Source organism: Oncorhynchus keta, chromosome 2, assembly GCF_023373465.1.
Source record: "Oncorhynchus keta strain PuntledgeMale-10-30-2019 chromosome 2, Oket_V2, whole genome shotgun sequence".
Lineage (NCBI taxonomy): Eukaryota > Metazoa > Chordata > Actinopteri > Salmoniformes > Salmonidae > Oncorhynchus > Oncorhynchus keta.
Window position 1 is genome coordinate 19,552,402 of NC_068422.1, and position 11,570 is coordinate 19,563,971.

An 11,570-nucleotide genomic window follows, 5' to 3' on the forward strand; every position below is an offset into this window, starting at 1 on the left:
AAAGGCTCTGTGGACACACAGCAGTTAAAAGCTAACCGTGGTTATTAAAGGGCATGGCTAATGACATAACATAGAGACCTGTAGCACTTAAACATACAGGCAGCAAGCAGTCAGCTCAGTCAAACTTGTACAATAATTCATTAACATAATGTATCATATCTCTGTTCTGTAAACAGTTATTCACTGAGCCAGCATTTGGGCTCCCGAGTGACGCAGTCGTCTAAGGCACTGCATCTCAGTGCTTGAGGCATCCCTAGACACCCTGGATCGATTCCAGGCTGTATCACAACCGGCCGTGATTGGGAGGCCCAAAGGGTGGTGCACAATTGGCCCAGCGTCGTCCGGGTTTGACCGGTGTAGGCCGTCATTGTAAATAATAATTTATTCTTAACTGACTTGCCTAGTTAAATAAAGGTTAAATGTATAAAAAAACATATTTTTTAAAGTAACATATTGTATGAATTGGAATTCGTAATAGGTCATGTGAATTGTAGGAAATGTATTAATTTTCATAGTATTTTTGCAGGACATAACATATCATAGGAATTGGATGACATACACAGCTGTCCAACAGTTTTGGGGACCTGTTTTGGCTCATGAGCATCTTTAAGCCTAAATCCTTAATAGTTTGATTTTACTGAGTAGACATCTATTTTGTATATCTTTTAAAACCCCTATACCTCTCCTACCACACACCCACTTACCGCCATGTAGGGCTTGCAGCCGGCGTCTATGGTCTTGGCCACGGAGTCAACCAGGTAACCACTGATCCCAAAGTCACACATCTTCACCTGGCCCTGTGTGTTGATCAATACATTTGATGGCTTCACATCTGAGGGAGAGAGAGGGGAGAAAAAGAGGAGATGGAAGGATATAGAGGAGAGAGAGAGAGAGAGAGAGAGAGAGAGAGAGAGAGAGAGAGAGAGAGAGAGAGAGAGAGAGAGAGAGAGAGAGAGAGAGAGAGAGAGAGAGAGAGAGAGAGAGAGAGAGAGAGAGAGAGAGAGAGAGAGAGAGAGAGAGAGAGAGAGAGAGAGAGAGAGAGAGAGAGAGAGAGAGAGAGAGAGAGAGAGAGAGAGAGAGAGAGAGAGAGAGAGAGAGAGAGAGAGAGAGAGAGAGAGAGAGAGAGAGAGAGAGAGAAGAGAGAAGAGAGAGAAGGAAAGAGATATGGAAGAGACAGAGGTGTGTGACGGAAGTAAAAGAGAAACAGGGTCATCACTGATTTAATCTGCCGAGTCAGTTAGCCACAGTGACAGAACTGGGAAGCAGATAACAGTCTCAAACACACAGCCCTCAAAACACATTTGCAGCAGGACTGTGGTTGCTGGCTAGGCACAGTTTTCACTTTATTTTAGTAACCTGCAATCATCTTAAATTACTACATGCAATGTTAATACAGAAACAGACGCATGGAACACTGAGGTTTTAGACACAAGAAATAGAGTCTTTGACCTTTGGTGAGACATGGTTTTAAAGGATGGACACTAGTCCAACTATTTTAAGGTGTACCCCATAGATATGCATAATACAGGTAACTGCCAAAATAAAGGAAACACCAACATCGTGTCTTATTAGGGCATTGGGTCACCACAAGGCGCCAGAACAGCTTCAATGCACCGTGGCATAGATTCTGCAAGTGTCTGAAACTCTATTGGAGGGATGCGACACCATTTTTCCACGAGAAGTTCCATCATTTAGTGTTTTGATGATGGTGGAAAACATTCAAGCGCTGCTCCAGAATCTCCCTATGTGTTCAATTGGGTTGAGATCTGGGGACTGAGACACATATACACATACCCTTTAAACGTGACCCTAAGCATGATGGGATGTTAATTGCTTAATTAACTCAGGAACCACAACATACTTTGTATCCATCATTTACTCAAGTGTTTCCTTTATTTCTGGCAGTAACATATACATATTTTAATATAAAACATTTTATTTAACTCTGATGTTACCTCGGTGGATCACTGACAGGTTACTGTGCAGATGTTCCAGAGCCTTCACTACCTGTAACCAGGGAGATTAGAACATAAGAACAGAACACCAGCAGAAAGAGGAGATAGGGGAATCCATATGGTTGCATCTATTATTTATTCATTCTTATTATATTAAGCATCTAGCATGAATGAACACATTTAGTCCACTACATGTATACCCACGTACAGTAATAGGCTATTCCTCTTTGTCTAGAGACGGACTGATCTGACAACAATACGTTCATAATATACTGTATATTCCTACACATAATCAACCCATGTATTATTCATCTTGGTCTCTAGGCTGACTGATAACTTTAGTCCTACTCATATGAATTAACCTCTACGAGACTGGTGTCCCTAAACCGGGACAGTTGTTGCTCAATATGCAATAATGTGTCATTGTAAAAAAACTGCCAACTTTCAGGGACATAGACATGTCTTATATGGGCAGAAAGCTTAAATTCATGTTAATCAAACTGCAGTATCCAATTTACAGTAGCTATTACAGCAAAAACATTATTGTTTGAGGATAGAACACAACAAAACACTTCTCACGGAAAATGGTTTGATACATTCAACTCTGAAGGTAAATAATGTACTTAAATTCAGTAATCTTGCTCTGATTTGTCATCCTGAGGGTCCCAGAGATAAAATGTAGCATCGTTTTGTATATTCAAATGTAGGAACTGGGTTCTACAGTTTGACCCCACTGTTGTCTCTGGCTCCACACCCACCCCGAGCAACCATCTACATGTGTGAAGGTTATTGTGTATTCTGTAGGGATACTAATGATCCATCATGTATGACATTCCTGGGAGTGTGTAATCTTCAATTGTTTATTACCATAGCATGTTTGTATGTTCTCTATAGTTATGTACTTGAACATTCATAAATTCACCGAATTTATATTGATACAAAATATTGTGTAGTGATGTAATTCTTCACTGGATCAGTCGGAAACTTTGCACACACTGCTGCCATCTTGTGGACAACATCTAAATTACACCTATAATCCTCTCTCAATGTATGGCCTCTCTTGCATTTCAAATATGGAACATAAAGAAAACGCATGCTTTTATCAAATAATCCCAAATCATCACCTACACTCTATGCCCTATGCATTTGTGGAGATCTGAGAGGATTTGATTGGTATAAGCAATATGGTGAAACTTCTACCAGTATGATTGTACATGGGCCCAATCCAAATCGTCCCCTGCGCCCTAGTCCTACTCACCGAGACAGCCATCTTTCCCAGTATGTCCTCGGGGATGGTCATGCCTTTATCTATCACCTGCTTGTAGAATTTATCCAGAGAAGTGTCCATCAGCTCCATACAGATCCACACATCACCCTGATTACATAACAAGGGGCAATCTTTCATATAGTGGAGGATACAGTATGATGTACAGATGGAGAGATGGAGGGAGTCGAAAGGGGGAGATGGATAGAGGGGTACAGAGATTGGCGATAGAGAGAAAAAGAAATGGAAAGAGGGGAAGACAGAAAGATGGAGAAAGCGGTTGAGGGAGGGATTGGAAAAACACAACAGAGTCGGACCACATTCCTGACACACGGTTCGACTAACAGGAAAGAGCTTTTTCCAATGTGCTCTGCTGTGGAGGGATATCCTGTGGAACGCTCTTCTCTTTAGGAGGAAGACAACTACATCAGAAAAATCTGGAATTCTTATTTGTTTATGTTGACTTCAACATAAAAAGCAATGCCCTCCCACATCTCTATGGTACCGGTCTGAATGGCAGCACATCATTGTACTCTGTCATTGTATAAATCAAGGCTGAAATGGCAGTGTAGGAAGCCTTATGTTCCATATAGTTAGGAAGAGGACTAAGATAGTAACTCGGTACCTGCCTCTATGCACATACAGATGGGGCCAAATATATTGGCACCGATGCACAATTCACTGTTTCTCCTAAAATAAGTTTCAATTAAAAAAAAAAAACGTTTTTTGTTTACACTTGTATTTGTTTAATTAACAACTGGCCACAAAGTCAAAAATGTTCTGGCCAATTTTTTTTTTTAACATTCTAATTTGGTTGGAGACAAGTGATTCTTGGCAAGTGTAATTTATCCTAATTTATCCTTTTTGGTGCTATATACAGTGCCTTCAGAAAGCATTTACATGCCTTTACTTTTTCTATATTTTTCTGTGTAACAGCCTGAATTTAAAGTGTATTAAATTGAGTTTGTCACTGATATACACACACAACATAACAATGTGAACTGGAATTGTGTTTGTAGAAAATGTTAGAAATTAAAAATGAAAAGCTGAAATGTCTTGAGTCAATAAGTATGCAACCCCTTTATTATGGCAAGCCTAACTAAATTCAGGAGTAAAAATGTGCTTAACAAACCGCATAATAAGTTGCATGGACTCAATCCGTGTTCAATAATAGTGGTTAACATGATTTTTTAATTATTATGACACTATTATGACACTCACTCATGGTTGCTCAAAAAGAACTGTGAGCAAAGCAAGCCTCAAAATACTCTCAATGAGCCACATTTGAATTATAACTCAAAGATGAAACAACACTTTTCCTGAATTGCAAAGAACCATTAAAGAGTTCAAAGGGTTATTTTAGTCATTATTGCACCACATAGAACAATCCCCCTTACCATAGAACCCTTGAGGAATCCTCATTTTATTTGTTGACAGGGTAAAAATAGCCTGTTTTAAAAAGAGAAAAACAGAACATTCTGATTGATTGCACTCCGTTTGAAATTGCAAGGGTGCCAATATACTTAACAGCATATCTGCAAGGCTCTGTCCTCTGATATCTTTGTAATGACATTGTAGGAAGCGTATGTTCCTTATAGGAATAAACTAGGTCAGTAGGAGAACCCCATAGAGTAACTTTTGCAATTGTAAAAACGTATGGCGACAAAAGAAACAAATAGGCTGTTTATTGTAAAGCGTATCTGGGTTTAAGAAAAACACCCTATAATGTCTAAGTTTTATTGTTATAAAGTAGCTAGTTACCTCTCTGAAGAGTGCGCCGTAGAAGGTGACTGTGTAGAAGCAGTCTACTGTCCTCATTGAGATGTCCAGGTCCATCAGCAGTCTCTTCTGTTCCTGGGTGTTCACTGTGGCACGGATCCTCTAGGGCGGGAGCGAAAGGTCATCAAAAATCAAGTCCATCCATCCAACAAACGTATTACATCAACAGCTGTCACTATGGCTGTGTTAACAAAGGCAGCCCAATTCTGATCTTTTGCCCAATTATTGGCAAAATAACTGACCTGATTGGTCAAAATACCAGAATTAGGCTGCCTGTATAAGTGCTTTTGCTATATAGTAACCTGATCTAGATCTCCTGAAAGTGAACATCAATTACATCATCAAATCTCACATACCTTCACTGCCATGATCAAGCCACTGGGCATGTGCCTCATCTTGTCCACCACACCATACGCCCCTCTTCCCAGCTCGTCGATCTGCTCCAGGTCATCGGCCTTCACCACAAAGTTCTGCACAGGACAGACAGGGGAGAGTGCCATGTCAGGCTGGATTAAAACACGGTGATGTAATGAGAGAGAGCAAGACTGGGTAAAAATCTCCCTTCCTTCCCTTACTTCTCCCATACTTGAAGTATTCATTGAATTAAAAAATATATATATATATTTCACCTTTATTTAACCAGGTAGGCAAGTTGAGAACAAGTTCTCATTTACAATTGCGACCTGGCCAAGATAAAGCAAAGCAGTTCGACAGATGCAACGACACAGAGTTACACATGGAGTAAAACAAATATACAGTCAATAATACAGTATAAACAAGTCTATATACAATGTGAGCAAATGAGGTGAGAAGGGAGGTAAAGGCAAAAAAGGCCATGGTGGCAAAGTAAATACAATATAGCAAGTAAAACACTGGAATGGTAGTTTTGCAATGGAAGAATGTACAAAGTAGAAATAAAAATAATGGGGTGCAAAGGAGCAAAATAAATAAATAAATTAAATACAGTTGGGAAATAGGTAGTTGTTTGGGCTAAATTATAGGTGGGCTAAATTATAGGTATACAAAAAGAGGGATACAAATATTAAGTCACAAGAGGTCATTGGGGTTTTTGGTACCCAATCCTCATTTTGTGCAAACAAACAGAAACAGAGAGCGACAAACACGAAAAGAAAGACTAAATCCTAATCTACCAACATACGGGGTCCCATTTTAAGTGGGAGTATCTCTTATTCTCTTTATTTGAGAGTGCTGCTTTGCTCTGAGCTACGTCTTTGTGTAAACATCTACTCCAACCAGTTTTTTATCAACATGGAAATCCTTGAACATTGAAACACTAAATACTGTATATAGTCTCTTCTAAGGAGTTGATGGGTTGAGTCCAAAGACACCACAAATGCCCCTTTTCATCTGAATGAAAAGTTTACGTAAATCATGGGACCATTTGTTTTCTTACACTTTATACAAGAACCAAAAAATAAATTGCTGCCCTGACTTTGACTTCAGGCTATATTGTAAGACAAAAAAACCTTGCATCTTTGCCAATGGAAAATTCCACTTATTTGATGAGTTTAAAATAAATATTTTTACTGCCCGTCAGGCAGTAAAGCACATTCCAGTCTGCCTACAATCAGAAGTGTTCAATCTGGGTCATAATGTTTGTTAGGCCGTTCTTTACGGCTCACAGACCCTTAATTGAGCCAAGCTTTCAGCTTTCTGCATCCAGACCACAGACAGAGGATCTAACTCAACCTAAAGTATACAGAGGTTTGAACAACTATACACAGATGTAAAAACACATGTTTATGTAAGTTCTTCAGTTTTATATGAAGGTTTTGTCAAAGGAACATGTGTGAGAAAGAACAGTGGTAGACGAAAGGTAAGAATGTGAGAGACAGTAAGAGAAGCATACTGATCATTAACTAGATGAGGTACCTTCTCTCCGATGGTCACACAAGCTTTCGAATCCAAATCTCTTGGGGGTCTGTAAGGTAGACAGTTGTTAGGATACAAAAAAACAGTTAATGTACATCATGTTCTGTATTCTTCAGGGTTGGGGTACATTTGGAATTTCTGAATTAAATTAATATATTTATATTCATTTAATTCAGACAATGAATTGGCCACACCCCACAAGATGCAGAAAATGTGAATTGAAGTAAAATGTAAATAATTTAAACTAATTCAACTGAGAGGTGAACCATGAGTCTCATTCACTTGACAAATAGTTTATCGAAAGGATATGCCACTTAATGCAAAAAATACACATACCATTTCAAATATTCATTAGATTGTAATTCAGATGTCACTGTATTTTTCTTCTTTGTCAAGATTTGTCATGTTAGATTGTTCCCTTGCATAATGCAGTGTTCGATCCAATGCATTCTGGGATTTTTTCATCTTCTGATACTTAAAAACGTTAAGGGAATTATTCATTATTATGGACAACCCGAAACATGATCCTGGAATGTTTCCAGACCTCAAATTTCAAATGGTTTAAATTGAGCTTTAAAAATTAAACGTTTCAACCTTATGCTGCATGGCATTGCTGACCATATGTCAAAATAAACATTCATTTGGTGGCGTGTAGAATAAATAAGCCATTTCTTTAAAACAAATTCCAATGATATTCTAATTCAATAATTTAATTGAAATTAGAGCAAGTTGTAACTCAATTCAGAATGGACCCCAACCCTGGTATGCATTAATTCATTATGATTTACACATTTCATGTGAATAACTGCATGTAGCCTAAATGTTAATATAACTGAGCATTAGTCCAGAGTTATCTTCTCTTTGACAGTGAAAATGTGCTCCATCAACAATATTCACTGGGACATTGCGCCAAATATAACAGTATGTGAACGCATCCAAAGGTCATCTCTAACTAGCCTCCTCTATCCTCATTATTCATGGATCATCTTTAGGATCATTAAGTTGATTTAGCAGCATTGTATCCTGTAAATTCATGTGAAACATACTTAAAATCAAAAAAGTCGGTTGCATTCTGCTGTTATATCATACTGTGCTATGATTGGTTAACACCAACCAGGTCGTGAGGTTATTGCAGTTCATCATGGCCGGAGACACGAACATACCAGTGTAAAGTGGTTATTTATGGTTCAACTTGCCACTTGCAAAAATGTGTATTTAATGTTTATGTATTTCACTTGGTAGGTTCAAGTCAGACTTCAATAAGGTGTAATGTCATTGGCTGCGCTTACAGATATGGGGAGATCTCCAACAAATTATTTCCAGCCCGATAATTCTGTGCAGGCAGTAGGTCATGTTCTGAAGTGCTGTGTTCTGTTTTCATATTTACGATGTTTACGTGTTCAACACATGCATAATATACAGTTTGACGTCATTCCAGCCATGCATTTTGACATGATTGCTGTATGAGCGATTAGCTAGCATGCTCTGTTGAAGTCATGGTGGTAGTATTTAGCTCATGATTCATACATGGTAGTTTTTTCTTGCTGCAGATCCATGCTACAGCAACCGTCTTGGTGCATGTCAGATCCATGTTACTGCAGCAGATCCATGTTACTGCAGCAATCTTGGTGCATGTCAGATCCATGTTACTGCAGCAGATCCATGTTACTGCAGCAATCTTGGTGCATGTCAGATCCATGTTACTGCAGCAGATCCATGTTACTGAAGCAATCTTGGTGCATGTCAGATCCATGTTACTGCAGCAGATCCATGTTACTGAAGCAATCTTGGTGCATGTCAGATCCATGTTACTGCAGCAATCTTGGTGCATGTCAGATCCATGTTACTGCAGCAGATCCATGTTACTGAAGCAATCTTGGTGCATGTCAGATCCATGTTACTGCAGCAATCTTGGTGCATGTCAGATCCATGTTACTGCAGCAATCTTGGTGCATGTCAGATCCATGTTACTGCAGCAGATCCATGTTACTGAAGCAATCTTGGTGCATGTCAGATCCATGTTACTGCAGCAGATCCATGTTACTGAAGCAATCTTGGTGCATGTCAGATCCATGTTACTGCAGCAATCTTGGTGCATGTCAGATCCATGTTACTGAAGCAATCTTGGTGCATGTCAGATCCATGTTACTGAAGCAATCTTGGTGCATGTCAGATCCATGTTACTGCAGCAATCTTGGTGCATGTCAGATCCATGTTACTGCAGCAATCTTGGTGCATGTCAGATCCATGTTACTGCAGCAGATCCATGTTACTGCAGCAATCTTGGTGCATGTCAGATCCATGTTACTGAAGCAATCTTGGTGCATGTCAGATCCATGTTACTGCAGCAGATCCATGTTACTGCAGCAATCTTGGTGCATGTCAGATCCATGTTACTGCAGCAATCTTGGTGCATGTCAGATCCATGTTACTGAAGCAATCTTGGTGCATGTCAGCTGGAGCGCCAGGGTGGCCTAGTGGTTAGAGCGTTGGACTAGTAACCGGTAGGTTGCAAGTTCAAACCCCCGAGCTGGCAAGGTCGTTCTGTCTCTGAACATGCAGTTAACCCACTGTTCCTAGGCTGTCATTGAAAATAAGAATTTGTTCTTGCCTCGTTAAATTGGTGCATGTCAGATTCATGCTACAACAGCCATCTTGGTGCATGTCAGATTCATGCTACAGCAGCCATCTTGGTGCATGTCAGATTCATGCTACAGCAGCCATCTCTTATGTGCTCAATACAGTGTTTTTTTTATAGTTACACTACTGGTCAAAAGTTTTAGAACACCTTTTGGTTAATATTTTACACATTGTATGTAGAATAGTGAACACATCAAATCTATGAAATAACAAATGGAATCATGTAGTAACCAAGAACGTGTTAAATCAAAATATATTTTACATTCGAGAATCTTCAAATCGCCACCCTTTGCCTTGATGACAGATTTGCACACTCTTGGCATTCTCTCAACCAGCTTCAACTGGAATGCTTCTCCAACAGTCTTGAAGGAGTTCCCTTAAAAAAAAAAATTTAAAAAAAAAAGATAGCCCAAACCAGATGGGATGGTGTATCGCTGCAGAATGCTGTGGTAGCCATGTTGGTTAAGTGTGTCTTGAATTGTAAATAAAAATCAGTGTCACCAGCAAAGCGCCCCCACACCATATTACCACCATGCTTTACGGTGGGAAAGACACATGCAGAGGTCATTCGTTCACAGACACGGCGGTTGGAACCAAAAATCTCCAATTTGAACACCAGACCATAGGACACATTTCGGTTTTCTTGGTCCAAGCAAATCTCTTCTTACTGGTGTCCTTTAGTGGTTTCTTTGCAGCATTTTGACCCTGAAGGCCTGATTCACACAGTTTCCTCTGAACAGTTGATGTTGAGATGTGTTTGTTACTTGAACTCTGTGAATCGTTTATTTAGGCTGCAATTTCTGACACTGGTAACTCTTATGAACTTATCCTATGCAGCAGAGGTAACTCTGGGCCTTCCATTCCTATGGCGGTCCTCCTGAGAGCCAGTTTCATCATAGCGCTTGGTTTTTGCGACTGAACTTGAAAAAACATTTAAAGTTCTTTAAATGTTCCGGATTAACTGACCTTCATGTCTTAAAGTAATGGACTGTTTCAGTTTGCTTATTTGAGCTGTTCTTGCCATGTATACCCCCCTACCTTGTCACAACACAACTGATTTGCAAGAAAATTCCATAAATTAACTTTTAAAAAGGCACACCTGTTAATTTAAATGCATTCCAGGTGACTACCTCATGAAGCTGGTTGAGAGAATGCCAAAAGTGTGCAAAGCTGTCATTAAGGCAAAGGGTGGCTATTTGAAGAATCTCAAATATAAAACATATTTACTACATGAATCCATGTGTTATGTCATAGGTTTTATGTCTTCACATTCTACAATGTAGAAAATAGTAAAAAATAAAGAATAACCCTTCAATGAGTAGGTGTTCTAAAACTTTTGACCGGTAGAGTATATTAGTGATTTTTCCCCAGTCTGATAATTCTGTGCAGGCGATCTATGCTACAGCAGTCATCTTGGTGCATGTCACACATCTTGTGCTCATTCTATGACAGAGCAACTGGGACCAATACATGACCTTTTACGTAGTACACAACGCAAAAGAGAATACAATCACATCTGTTACACCAGAGTTTAGTTAATAAAGTATAACTACGTTTTATAAAGATCCTGTCGTCCTGCATTTTATTATTTTGTACAAAGTGTGCAAAACAAGACATTCATATTATCATGTATCATAAAAAACAGGGGAACACATTATACTAATATATTAAGTTGCTCTTGTACCTTTGTACTCAGGTAACATTGTAATTACACTAGTAACGACATGGTAATACAATTTTGGTACTATTAGGCTACTTTAGTAACCACATTTTAATTGCATAGTGAGTGTTTTTTGTAATTACACAAGGGGAATAACAGTGTTGGAATACACAAAGAGTTGTCATAAAGCAGATAAAGACTGAAAGCCTTACGCGGCAGCAGCAGGAGGCTGCTCAAACACGTCCTTGGAGAGCGAGAGCACCGGCTTCCTCTTACCTGGGAAACAGAAAGGACAGCAATAAACAACTTGCAGAACAATACAATGATACACACCTGAAGACAGCAAATCACATTCAACAAAGTTAGAACAGCAGTTTGG

The 11,570-nt window shown here is 39.2% G+C and overlaps 1 protein-coding gene across 4 annotated transcripts in view; it reads right to left on the reverse strand.

Annotated features, from left to right (window-relative positions):
* LOC118397477 (dual specificity mitogen-activated protein kinase kinase 6) overlaps positions 1-11,570 on the reverse strand; it is a 56,169-nt gene that overhangs the window by 5,174 nt on the left and 39,425 nt on the right. For all 4 annotated transcript variants that reach the window (XR_008074127.1, XM_035792270.2, XM_035792253.2 and 1 more), the window contains exons 2-8: positions 11,404-11,467; positions 6,892-6,940; positions 5,355-5,468; positions 4,981-5,100; positions 3,214-3,330; positions 1,956-2,007; positions 705-832 (exon numbers count right to left, since the gene is read on the reverse strand). Coding sequence is in view for 3 of the 4 variants with exons in the window: in XM_035792270.2 (XP_035648163.1) it covers positions 705-832; positions 1,956-2,007; positions 3,214-3,330; positions 4,981-5,100; positions 5,355-5,468; positions 6,892-6,940; positions 11,404-11,467 (644 nt within the window). In the remaining variant the exon portion in view is untranslated. The remainder of the gene's footprint in view (positions 1-704; positions 833-1,955; positions 2,008-3,213; positions 3,331-4,980; positions 5,101-5,354; positions 5,469-6,891; positions 6,941-11,403; positions 11,468-11,570) is intronic.